Source organism: Panthera leo, chromosome B3 (genome assembly GCF_018350215.1).
Source record: "Panthera leo isolate Ple1 chromosome B3, P.leo_Ple1_pat1.1, whole genome shotgun sequence".
Taxonomy (NCBI): domain Eukaryota; kingdom Metazoa; phylum Chordata; class Mammalia; order Carnivora; family Felidae; genus Panthera; species Panthera leo.
The window spans coordinates 32,673,953-32,687,220 of NC_056684.1; the positions used below are offsets into that span (position 1 = coordinate 32,673,953).

Sequence of the window (13,268 nt, forward strand, 5' to 3'; positions counted from 1 at the left end):
GGGGAAGATGCTTGAGGGTCAGTCCTGTGTTTTGTCGGAATAGATTCTCAATAGTAAAAAACAAAACAAAACAAAAGAAAAAACAAAACAAAAAAACCCAAAAAACCCACCTCAGCTCCTTACCTTTTTAAGACAAAGAACATGAGAACTGTTGGCAAAGGCAAAGGCTTCTGTGTATGTGGCTGGGCCTCTCAGCATTACTTCACCAACCTCCTGCTACCCTGTTCTAATTAGGGGCTTCACTGAGCTGCTGGGATGGAGGAGGGGGCAGCCGCCTCCTCTGTCCCTTTCCGCTGTCCCTGTCCCGTTATCTACAATGTTCAGAAAGGAGAGCTTCAAGGGTGCTACAGCCCCTGCTTGCCTCATCCTGGGAATGCTTTTCCTAAGCGGCTCTGAAACACGGCAGCGAGAGCCAGGCTGGCTGAGGACAGGAGCTAGAGAGAAGCAAGGAGTCCTGTGTGGAGACAAAGTTCCTTCCTTCACCTCTGGCCTCCCCCAGGGAACACATGATAACAGCAGGAAAGGGACTCCATCTTTTCCCCTGATTTCCCAGGAACAGGCTTGGGCTCTTGTCCTGTTCCGGCATCACTCCTGTAGCTGGAAATATGGCACTGGCGCCTCAGCATGGACATTCTTATCAGGATATGACCAAGACATCAGGGCAGCTAAGTTCTCGAACTCACCTATTGCACAGAAGAATTTTTTTTTTTTTTTCACTAGATCCAAACGAAACTCCAGTTGCAACTTAGTGACAATAGAGATGGGCATGCCAGGAAAGGACAATAAAGAAGATGCTTCCATTCTCTGCAGGCTTCTGGAAGAAAGTACATCGACTGAAACATTCACAGACCTCAGCAGCCCCGCCATTTCCTATTCCCAACCCCCCAGCCCACCCCCACCCCAATACTTTGAAACTGCACAGAAAGCAACAAACAAGTCTTTTCAATGTTACATTTCATTCAAATAGATCTGTAATCTCACAGTGATGAGAGGAGAAAGTCAGGCCTTTAATAATTATAATAAAAAAATAATAAAAAAGCTTACAAACAGCAATGCAACATTTCCTCCCCCCCTCAAAGTGATGGATTAACAGCTGGTAGAGGATGCAATGACTTGGAATTCAAAAATAAAAACAAAAACAAAAAACAAGCCAACCCCTGGAACAACCCACACTGTCAATGACTTTCCATACATAATTCAAACAAGCAGTCAAACGTCAACCACTTGTGGAGAACACCATGGACTCCCTTGGTTTTTGATAGTGTTTTTCTTTTGAAGGTAAAATAAAATAGGACACAAATAAAATTGTACATAAATGCCAATGTCTACACTCCATAGAGGCGATGCAGTCGCAGCACGAAGACACAGCCTGACCACAAAGTGAAATGTAGGTCGTCGCACTTCTTGCCTCTTCCCTGGACACAAAATTTTGGCCCATGGTGCCCAGTCCTGCAGGGTGTCGGCAGGCAAAGGGAAGCCGCCTCGACACAGGCTTCTTCCAGGCTGACCAGGAGAAGGCAGGTGGCCATGCCCGGAGCCAGCCCCACACAGGGGCGCTGACCGGTCTGCTTGCTCGCTCTGTGTTCTCAAGTGCTGTCCTCACGTGCTCTGTACAATCCTTGCTTTCCAGGCTCCGTCCCAAGACTTCTAGACCCAGGTCTGCAGTCATGTCCTGGGGAAGGTCGTCATGCTGTCGTGATGGCGTTTAGGTCCTTCATTAGTCCTTCCAGGTGGGCCATCTCTTTGGTCAGCTCATCTGGTTCATAGCTCTGCAGCAAAGAGAAAGCAGATAAACCCTCAGCATGCTTCCCGGCTCAGAGGAGATGCTCAGTGTACATGTGCTCAATGAATGAGTGCATCTGCTTCACACTTCTGGGCCAGCACCGAGGATCAGTGTGACCAGCACACTCGCAGGTTGTGGGACATGCACCTAGACATCGTGGCTGGGCTGGTGGCCCAGGAACTTACACTCTCGGAGTCTTCCAGCATCCTCGTGGTCTCCTGCACTTCAGGGGCACTGGGAACCACCACTGGCATAGGAGGCCGGCTCCTTCCTAAAGTCCCAATGGAGGCTGTCTTCACCGAGTGAATGTGATGGTTCAGAGCTGAGGGGGAAAGCACACCATCAGGTGTATGGCTGAGCCCGCTCCCCCCATTCCGCACCCAGGCAACTAAGGTCCAAATGCTGCTTCTGGGTGAGGGGCGCACCCAGACCCAGTGCACAGATCGGGCTCTGAAAAGGCTGCACTAGATGGAAGGAGGGAGAAAGTGTGGCATCTCAGAGGCCAGAGAAAATACTCCATTTGGCTTTGGAAAACTAATCTACTCCTATGGTTTTCAAAGCGTCACCACACCTTGGTGTATCCATGGAATCCTTGTGGGATGTCCAGGAGGTCAAAATTCTTTTCAAAATAATATGAAGACATTTTTCACCTTTGCACTCAGGGTATGAAAGCAGTGGGTAAAACTATTGGAGCCTTAGCACAAATTGAGGCAGTGGCACCAAACTGTAAGTCATCAGCTGACACCCCTTGCAATGAAAAAAACAAAACAGTTTGGCTGTTTCATTAAGATCATCCTTAATGAAGTAGTAAAAATTATTTTATTAAATCTCAACTTGATTACACATCTTTTCAATATTCTATGTGACAAGATGGAAAGTCTACATAAAGAACTCCTGCTATATACTCAAGGATGGTGGCTGTTTTGAGTCCGGCATTTGTGACACCTTGAGTTACAAGCGCAATTGTTGCTTTTATCATGAAACACCGTTAGTCCAAAGAAAGGCAAACCAGTTATTCAGACTTGAGCATTTGTAGAAATTTTCTAGAAAGTACAAAAAGCTGGTCACTTCAAGAGAAACAATGGACAGTAGTTACTGCTAGCGATAAAATTTAAGTTTCAAGTGAAAATTAGAATCCTGAAAAACTTGTGTCTGCCAGCATGAGCTTCAGAGCCTCCCAATACTTACAGCCTTTGGGGATATTAATAAATGTATTTTTAGATATTGTATAAAGAAATAGGTCAAGACTTGGAGGATCTGTATAACTTACTGAACCAGTATTTTCCAAATGACTAATGTGTGATGTTTGATATCATGCACTCAAAGAACAAGATAGATGGATTTTAATGGAACAGAGTACGAACAGTTCATGGGTATGGTTTCTGATTCCACATTACAAACAAACCTGTAAGAAACTACAACTTCTTGCATTTTGCTATAGTATCAAAAAAGAATATCCCGTTATCTGAAAAGGTTACAAAAATACTCTTCCCTTTTCCAACTTATCTGAGGCCAAGATTTTCTTATATTTCAACCAAAATAACATACTGCAACAGACTGAGTGCAGAAGTAGGTATGAGAATCCAGCTACCTTCTATTAAGCCAGACATTACAGAGATTTGCAAAAACAGAAGACAATGTCACTTTTCTCACTGTAGTTTTGTTTTGAGAAGTTATTTTTCAGAAAAATAAGCTATCTTCATCTTTTTAAATGCATTAATAAAATAGTTTAAAATGTTCTGACTTTTAATTTCTAATATAGTAAATTATAGACAGATAGAGCCCATGTGAAGAAAAGTTCTCTCGGGGAGCCTGGGTGGCTCAGTCGGTTGAACGTCCAACTTCGGCTCAGGTCATGATCTCATGGCTCGTGAGTTTGAGCCCCGTGTCGGGCTCTGTGCTGACAGCTCAGAGCCTGGAGCCTGCTTCCGATTCTGTGTCTCCCTCTCTCTCTGCCCCTAACCCACTCACATTCTGTCTCTGTCTCTCTCAAAAATAAATAAACATTAAAAAAAATTTTCTTTTAATGAAAAAAAAAAAAAGAAGCTCTCTCATGGTCTCAATAGTTTTTAAGAGTATGAAGGGATCCTGAGACCAAAAAGCTTGAAAACCACTGACTTATTCTAAAACAAACCATCATAACAGATAATAATGCGGAGAAGTGGGGAAAAGCATGCCTTTCAGGTCAGGGGACTTTGTTGGGCCACGTGAACCTAGGGAATACAGACTTCCCATCCAAAGGGTCCCCTGGCTTCCGTGTCTTGGCCTCCCTGATCCTTCTCTGGATTGTAGGAACCCTACAGGATGATGCACTTCTGGGAAACTGAATGGATTAGATCTGTTGCCCATACCCATGGCCACTGGGTTTTACCATCAAGGATTCTGCACCCAAAACACAATTTGAAAAGTCAGCCCTCACTCCCCACCAAATTATTCTCTGGTTCATACGCATTCCCCAAGGAGGGGAGCCCATGTACTTCCTGAGAGGGGCAATGACTTCCGGCTACTCTAAATTGCTAGGATAAGCTTGGAAGATACTTGCTTTGTTATTTTCAAAGAAGTGACTTTTGCCATAAGCCAGAGCCAAAGGGCCCCTCCAGTGGTGCTGCCGCCCTCACTCACCTTGCTGGGATAGTAATGGTGTGCTTGGCAACGCGGGATCATAGGTGGGAGGACCTGGGGGCGGGATTGCCGGCACAGCAAAGCTCTTCAATGGGTGGGAAGGGCGAACGTGGGCTGTAGGAAGACTCTGGCCTGAATCTTCCTCTTGGGAGCTGGCCAAGTAAGAGGAACTGGTAGCACCTTCAGGATCCTGGTGATCAGTACAGCATGTTTGAGACGAGGAGGCTGGCATGGTGTCAGTGCTGGGGGTATTTCGAACGGATTCTACAGCAGGAAAGTCTAAATGTTAGCATTTCTTCTACCATGAAACATACGCACATACCGGGGTTCTGGCTACTTCTAAGGGCCCCTGAAACCAGTTCAATAAGCACTTAGGATCAGTGCTAGTCCAAGGGAAGATGGTTTAGCACTACTGACAAGGCCAGGTAGGAATGGACTAACCTAAGAGAGTCCCAAAGAATTTTGTCAACCAGCCGCTCTGCTGGAACCTTCTCACCTACACAGCTAAGTGGTCACAATTTTACAGATTTAAAGTTCTCCTCAGTACTTACTGTGTAGTACACAGAAAGGTCCCTGAGACTACTGTCTATTAAGATGTAAACAAGTATAAAAAGAGATTAAAACATCACTCCTTGACACTCAGCCTTAGAAGCTGGTCTTTCATAGAGTACACATCTAGTCACTAAGGCTGGCTGGGTACCTGACAAGTATCTGCCCACAAGGCTTGGTGGTTACTACAGGAGAAGCAATGCCACAGGTGGTGAATATGTCCTTTGCGGACTGTGTGCAGCCTCACCAGAGCAACAGCCCCACAGCTCAAGTGAGACCTGGACAACCAAATAGTCCAGAGGTCTGCAAATAGCTTTAAGAGCATGCCATAGGAGGGGTGTTTGGGTCCAGAGGGAAAAACAGGGGTAGATCAGCTTGGAGAAGGGGGAGACTAAGGAAGAACATGATAATCTCAAAATACGTGAAGAGGGCTCAGAGCTGTTCTAGAAGGCAGCATGGGGGGATGAAAAAAGCACTGGCTTTGGAGTCTCATAAACCTGGACTCTAATCCTGGCATACTAGCTGGGTGAATGTGGCAGTCACTGAAACTCTGTTTTTTTTTCACCTACAAAACAGGAAGAATAAAATAACTCACTGAGGATTGAGAAGATGTATGAAATGTGCTGAACACGGGACCTGAGTAATTGATAAGGCTCTTTTCTTTGTAAATTACTGAGTGCTTACGCTGAGCCAGGCACTATGCTATGCCCTTCGTATTCCTTACCTCCCTCAGTCCTCATAGTAACTCAGAAGGCACTGGGAGGTTAGGCATCGCCCAAAGATGCAGATAGAATGGGTAGGGCAGGGATCAGAACCCCTGTGCTCTGACTCCCAAGCCCATGCTCTGAACTACCACGTCAAACTGCCCTTCCATTTCCAGTACCACATGGCCCCTGACCCTGCAGCGGCAGAAGCAGCACCAAGACCCAGGCTGGCCATAAGAGGAAGCCCTTTCAAACAGGTGCAGACCAACATCCCTGTCCTGAGAAGGGGCCCAGAGGCACCAGCTCTCCGCAAATAGGCTGCACCAGCTAGTCAGGAGGCGGGCCTCCCCTGACTCCTAGAGTCCTCAACCTTAAAAAGGAAAATAAACTCTTTTAAGTAGTAATGCATGAATAGCCTGAAGAAATCCAATCTATTTCCCTGCCTCTTTTGCTGAGGTATCACTGAATCTCTTCCCTTGGGCTCTTAGGAGACAAGTCACACCAGTCACGAGTGCTACTCCCTTAGCTTAAAGACCTTGGGTCTCAGGGATGAGGGACTCCCCTCCCCCTAGTGCTGAAAGCCTGGCTGTGATGATAACCCTACTAGGAGTAGGTCACTTTTCATCCTCTCAAGAGGTGCACCAAGGACCTTGTTTCTTGTGCTTGCTTAAACAGCCACAGCCACAGCTGGGAGCTGCTGGACCCACTCCGTGTGATCCTCGGCCAGGGAGAAGCTGGTCAAGGAGGGTTGCAGGGAGCAGCAGAGAAAAAGGCAGGCTCCAATCGGGACCGTCAGCTTGTATCGGCAGGCGGGCTGGGTCAGCTCTGGGCACAGAGGCCTACCTCGGCTGCCTCAACGGCCTTGATTTCATACATAAGCTTCTGAGGGCCAAAGAGATGGTGGGAAATGTAAAAAAAGAAGATAGGGCTGCCTACATGAGTCAGAGCCCTGGCCTGCTGCCACAGACCAGGGCTGTCTTGTGGTGTAACTACAGAGGGCACGAGGCACACTATACTCTCAGTGAAGGGTGTGCCCTGAAAGTGTGCAACACTGCTGGCTCACGAGGAAAACTATGCTGTAACTAAACTTCCCCTTGGTGAGGAGTCTACTTCCTGACTGACTTACCTCTCAGAGTTTAAGACACACAAAGCTCACACTGGCCAAGGGCTTGGACAAAAGGAAAGTGCTCTTCCTACGTCAAGTGGTGGTGACACAGTAAATGGTCTCCAGAGCAAGGACTGCCCTGGCCGGTCCGAGTCACGCCTAGCCCGCCTGTGCAGGGCTGGTGGCAGCTCGGAGCTCCAGAGACACAGGAAAATACAACAGTGAGAGAATGCAGATGATTTCTAGAGACTTGCTCTATGTTTCAAATCCATCTTCAGTGACTTTCCCAGTCATTAGTTTACCTTCTTTATCCCCCTGGTCATTAAAGTGAGGAACCCTCTAGTGATGCAGATCTTTACTTTGCCCTCTCTTCACTCTCTGCCCAAGTCCGTACAGACTAGGGCTTTCAGCAGCACTAGACTACCTGGCTGAGGGCTGGGCAGGGCTGCCCTGCTTCTTGCCAACCTTTGACCCCTCCTAGTCTGAGAGGAAGGAAGAGGGGCTAATCTGGTTGGGAAGAGCCTACCATGCACTCTGGCAGGCCCACATCTTAGTGGGTGGGACTCCTCTGCCTTAAAAATAGAGAAACAGAGTCAGGACATAAAAATGCTTTCTAAGAGCACATCTAGAGGTCTGCGCTCTGGTCCCTGTTCTGAGACTAAGTCTGTGAGCCAGAGGGTGGTTCTCCATACAGCCTCTGGCAGATGGTCTCTCCCTGGGGCAGGACCCCAAACCTGGATCTTGAGGGAGAGAGCATAAGGCCAATTTCTGACGTGGGTTTAAATGGCGTTGTCCAAACCAAGTAAAGCTTTGGGAGAGGTAATTGTGGGAGTCAGTAGATCCCTAAATAAAGCTTTGACCTTCATTTGATGTTTTAGGTGTATTTCAAATTGATCAAAACTTAAAGGGGAGGGGGAGTGTTACTGGCAACCCAAACTTCTAGCATGAGGTTTTGAGGTGTTTTTAAAAAAATGGAATTCACTTGAAGTTCTCTTGTTTTCCAGAACGACCAAAATTTAGTCCTACTAGTGACGTTATAACTATTAATAGACAAGTTTCAAATGGTGGAAAAAGAACATACTGTACATATGAGAAGCTACTAGATTTTTGCCTTAAAACTGAGAAGATGGAAGTTCATTCTCATCTAATGAGGAGTAACAGTATTTGTTCCGTTTACTGTCTCCTCACCTTCACGATTTCCTCCCTAAAACTGTTTTGATAATGCTATTTCCTGAGATATCCCAACTGGGGCATGGTTGTCTGGCAATGCACTGCAGATTTTTAGGCTAATTTCTACCTGCTGTTTAGAGATGATCTATGTCTGTGCAGCCCCTTGTAACTTCAATCGTCCACCGGGCACATCCTGAGGTGTACAATCTGAGGCACAGAATTCAATGTGGCCCCGCGGTACTCCTCTCACTCCGGGCCACAGCAGGAGAATGCAGTGAGACCTCAGATGAGAATTTACCTTATGGCTGCCCTCCAGACCCTCCCAACATCAGGGTGACTATGAGGCAAAGGCTACCTCTAGTGTCTGAAAAATCACCCAGAATGAGATTTCCTTTCAGACTGTAAGATTAAAAAAATAAAGAAACTTGAAAACATGACTGAATTAAGATGCAACTTGATGGAACAGGACATGGTTATGTGATTAGAGTTATTGCGTTTGTACTGAAAGAACACCTTGCACTGAGTACTTAACAACTTAGGGAGAAGAAAATGGGGTGAGTTTTATAGAAACAAATTTGAGTCAGTAACAGAAATGTTATGATACATAAATAACACAGAAAAATTCCAAATCCTTCTAAGCAGGGCAAGTCCTCCCCATCTGGGCTTGCCAACTCCCAGGATGCTTTCCATCGGGGGCTCGAGCCTCATCTCTCACCTGTGGAATTGGCCCTGTCTGAAAGGGACAGGGATGTGCCAACGGGCCACGGGCTGCCCGGGTGGTAGAGATGACTGCGGGCTGGAGGAGCGAGGCTGCTGGAGTGGAAATGATGGTGAGGGTTATCGAGGGGATGGATGGGATGGGCACTAATCACAGCTGTGAACGAACACAAGACAGAGAAGTGCTTAACGTGCTTGCACACACACACAAGTACAGTTCAAGAGCAAAGCCGCCCCTGCCCCTCCCATGTGGTATGACCGTTCCCTTGGCTTCTGGGTGGCAGCTGGATGTGAACAATTAGTCATGGATTTTACATTTGTTTTTTTAAAAAATCAACATACTGCTATGTATTTGTCTACACACACACACACACACACACACACACACAACAAAAAAAAAAAACCTTGGAGGAATAGGTACTAAAATGTTTATGGGGATTATCTTGTGGGGAAGAGTGGTCAGGAGTCAAAAAAAAATTTCTTTTGGTTCACCTGTATTTTCCAATTCTTCTACAATAAACATGGATTACATGAGTTATTAAAACATCGAACTGAATATGTCACAAAATATAAATCCATTAGCAAACAAATGATGGTTGAGGTTTCTATCATTTTTTTTCTCCTGCTAAAAAAAAATACAAGTCTCTTTTCCTCTGATTATATTCCTAACACGGTCCGTTTTTCTTACAGTTGGATGAGGCATGCAGTAGGCATTGAGGCTGAATGAATGAGTAGCCGCTTAATCAGTTTTCGTATCTTAAAAGGATGCAAATGGGCCTGAACTCCAAAGTTGTAAGAAAAGTATGGAACACAGGCCTATGGCACCATCTCTGACCGCTTCTCTTCTCGTCTGGAAGCTCAGCCACATCCATTCACATTTTAAAATATAAATGGATCTTTCCTAATTGCCTCTTTCCATCCCACAAAAGCTAAGGAATTAAATTTGCTGCATTTAGCTATAGAATCCAAGTTTCCACACAGATATTTCATATACAACTTTCTATGAAGACAAAACACTTCTTTAATGAGGCTTCATTATTGATTGAGATGCAAACAAACAAAACCAGAAGCCCAGCTGGGGAATAAGCCTCTCTTTGGTCCTCCCTTAGAGCACTTTTAGAAACAGAATGTTTAAGACCAACATGGTCGGCTCTAAACCCTTAAACAGGCAAACAGGTGGGGCTGATTAGGAACACAGGGGATCTTTTTTTTTTCCCTCTAAGTAAGGGCTTCACAAACTATGATAAAGCTTAATTAGCCTTTGGAGTCTATTAAATGTCTCTGTCATCAAGGATCTTCCTAGATCTTTGTGAGGCCACTCAAAATTACTCTGGTGAAGAAAAATCCTAGTCAATAAACAGGATGCTTTTATTCTCCAGCTATTTCCTGTCCTGGCCACTTGCTGGACAAGCAGATGGCTCCACCAAGAGACCAGAAGGCTCAGGTGGTCCTTCAGAATAAAACACTTGGAAAAGCTGGCAGAGGAGGGTTCAGGGCAGTCTGGGAGTCAGCATTTCCTTTAGGGGGAAGATAGGTGGTTTTTAGGAGCAAGAAGCTTCAGAATCAGCATTTTTTAGAATTGAGGCTAGGACGAGGGAAAGAAGCCTCCTGATTTTTACCTAGGAAGTCCAACCTGCAAAGCATCCTAGGCATGCAGGACTCTAACAAAGAAAAACAAAATTGACTTCCTCTTTTTAAAGGCATTTCCAATCTTTCCAAGTAGAAAAAGAAAACAATGTGAGAGTGCCTGCCTAGATTACAGCTGGCAATTACTAGCTGTCAGCTGACTTGGATCCTGAGGCTTCTGAGCAAGGTCTTGTACAAGGCTGACCGAGCCCAGCCCAATGCTGGCAATAGGAAGGTGGATGGTGAAGACAGACTTCAGGGAGCTGCAGCTTGAGAGAAAGGACTGGAGCCACAGGCAGAAAAGGAGATCTCAAAACCTGAAGGTCACAAGTACATCGGGGTACCTGGTTTCCAGATTCCTGAATTAAAGATTCCACTCACTCACCCAACCATTAAGGCACAAATTAAATAATACTGTATATTTATGTGTACACCTTACCCATCCCCCTCCCAAAGAAAGAAAAAAGAACTGTTACCAACTGGTATAACATATCTTTTCTCCTTAACATTTAAAAATAAGCCAGTTCAGGTAAAAACTAAAATCTTATACGAGACAAATAAGCAGTCAAGCTACCATCTTCCTATAAATTAAAAGCAACTATAATGGATTTACTCTTTTCAGACATTTATGTTTTAAACCTGGGGACCCCATCCTGGGCACCTCTTGTAAGAGGAAAACCATGTTTTTCCCCCTGCATGTTTCCAAGTTCAGGCTCTTCATTTTTCATCACGGTCCCTGAGCAAAAACTACTTCGTGCAGAAATGACCTATTAACGAATCAGCCTTTCTCTTCCAAAGCTGATTTTTAGAGGCTAGTGTCTACATGTCTGTGCACAGTGTGTGTATGTGTGTGTGTGTGTGTGTGCACACACTTACACACTTGGGTGTTTCGCCAGTTTCCAAGCATAGGGAGTCATGGTTCATTCCTTTGTGTGTAGGGTATCTGTGGTTTAAATCCCTGCCACTTGTCAACAGAGAGATGCCTGAGAGTTCTGAAATCAGACATCTTATGAAATGAATAACAAATTCAAAGGCTCATTTAGGTTAAATTGAAAAGTGATCTAATGGATGCTTTCAGGATGGGCAGTGTTAAGGCTTACTGGGCACCTGTTCAGCTTAGAGCAAATACTTCCAAGTTTTTTAAACTTGCTCTTAGTAGGCAGGTGGTTTTGTATCACTCTAGGCTGGTGCAGGGACCCGCACTGAGAGCCCCACTGTGCTAGCTAGTCTGAACTGCTTCCCTATCTTGAAAACAGTGACAAGGGAGAAGACACAGTCGTTTCAAAAAAGAAATTGGTCTGTCCCATTGCCTTTGGGTTTTCAGTCATGATATTTCACTTTGGATTTCAAACGTTATTAAAGAAGGCTAGGTAACTTTTATGCTTATGAAAGTGAGGCAAATAAGGCTAGGTAACTTTTATGCTTATGAAAGTGAGGCAAATAAGGTTTCAAATAAGATTGAAAAATTGTGTTTTAAAAACTCTGTTTTATAAACTTAAAAATTCTCTAAAATATAAAGTCCATTAATTAGAAAAAATTCCACAGGTGCCCCATCAACACTGAGTGCGTATCAGGAAGTCTAGGGAGTACTGTGAAATTTGGCTTCCTCATTTGTGCCATGGAGATGCTATGCACATTGTCAGGGAGACTGGCAACTTCCCTGTTCCTGAGAGACTGAGGGAGTTGGCTTTTTAGCTTATTTATCTAAAGAAAATAGTCTCACGAATAATATTAATTGCAAAGTATGTTTGGTATTTTTTCCCTCAAGGTGCCAGCTTCAGTAGGTTATCTTTTGTGTTAGGATCAAGTGAAGTCAAAGAGATCATTCATAGTTGCTCCCCAGAATGACTAGATATACTGATAGCACAGGGCAAATGAGAGGCTTTCAACTTACGTTGGGGTGGCTGGGAGTCAAAGGGCATCATCATTTTTGGTCTCATTCCTCGCCTTCCAGCCAGTGTAGACATGCTGTCCTCTGACTCATGCCCTAGACATCAAATACAGAGGTTAGTTACAAGTGTATGCCCTACGCCACTACGTAGGCTCAGCAGCAGAACATCTCTGGTGGGGGACTCAGGACTCACAAACACCATGATGGGGATGAGGTGTTTCTGCAGAAAATGAAATAAAGAGGCGAATGACCAGTAGTGCATTACAGGAAGTCTCTGCTGAGAGTCAATGCAGTTGACACAATGCTGCCTACCATGCTTCAGTGTGGTGTCTGTGAGTAAGGGCATCCAGACCAGAACATTCTGAAAACCACAATGACAGGTGGACTCCAAATGAAGGGACAGGATGAAATGTACAGACGTGGGCTAGGTTGTCTCAAATGTTTGAGTATCGAGTTGGCAACACATGAGAGGAGACCTAACAGATCCAGAAAGCTATCTCATCTGGGTAGAGAACCTCTCTCCCACGACAAGCTAGCTATTCTTTTTTTTTTTCCTTCAGGTTAGCTATTCTTTACCTGATGTTGATCAAATCCCACCACACAGATTTCTTTAAACCTAACCTCACATAGGAATCACCAAATTGAGGCAATTGTAGAAAACAGAAAATGATTTAAATGGAAATAGTCTCCCCATATTTGGGGATAACCTGCACCTCTATATGAATTCCGCCTTTGATGGATGTTGCTGTCCATGGAATTGTCAACTGGTGTGATATCTTGAGAGTTCCGAGGAATTGGAGTATCAGTCATGATGGGATTTGGGTCTGGAGACTTATCGATGGGTTTCAGCTCCAGTCTCTCATGATGGATCCAGAGGTCTGGGGGTTTGACATCTTTGGAGTTCCCTTTGTACTTGTGGGAACCATTCACTGATTTGCAAGCAGCTCGTTTCCTAGGCACAAATTTAAGAGGGTTTTTTTTTTTTTAAAGTCATGCTTTTGAACATATTTGTCAAAGGCTTGAGTGACTAAAACTGCCCATCTGAGAGATGCTTCAAGCAAAGGCAGAAACTAAAAACACACAAACGAAACAACAAAAAAC

General features: G+C 44.8%; 1 protein-coding gene across 7 annotated transcripts in view; it reads right to left on the reverse strand.

Annotated features, from left to right (window-relative positions):
• Positions 1-948: 948 nt before the first annotated feature.
• Positions 949-13,268, reverse strand: part of NEO1 (neogenin 1) — a 234,108-nt gene continuing 221,788 nt past the window's right edge. For all 7 annotated transcript variants that reach the window (XM_042941469.1, XM_042941466.1, XM_042941471.1 and 4 more), the window contains 6 exons: positions 12,881-13,119; positions 12,171-12,263; positions 8,649-8,807; positions 4,406-4,669; positions 1,969-2,105; positions 949-1,769 (listed from right to left, as the gene is read on the reverse strand). In XM_042941469.1, the coding sequence (XP_042797403.1) occupies positions 1,686-1,769; positions 1,969-2,105; positions 4,406-4,669; positions 8,649-8,807; positions 12,171-12,263; positions 12,881-13,119 (976 nt within the window). In that variant the 3' untranslated portion in view covers positions 949-1,685. The remainder of the gene's footprint in view (positions 1,770-1,968; positions 2,106-4,405; positions 4,670-8,648; positions 8,808-12,170; positions 12,264-12,880; positions 13,120-13,268) is intronic.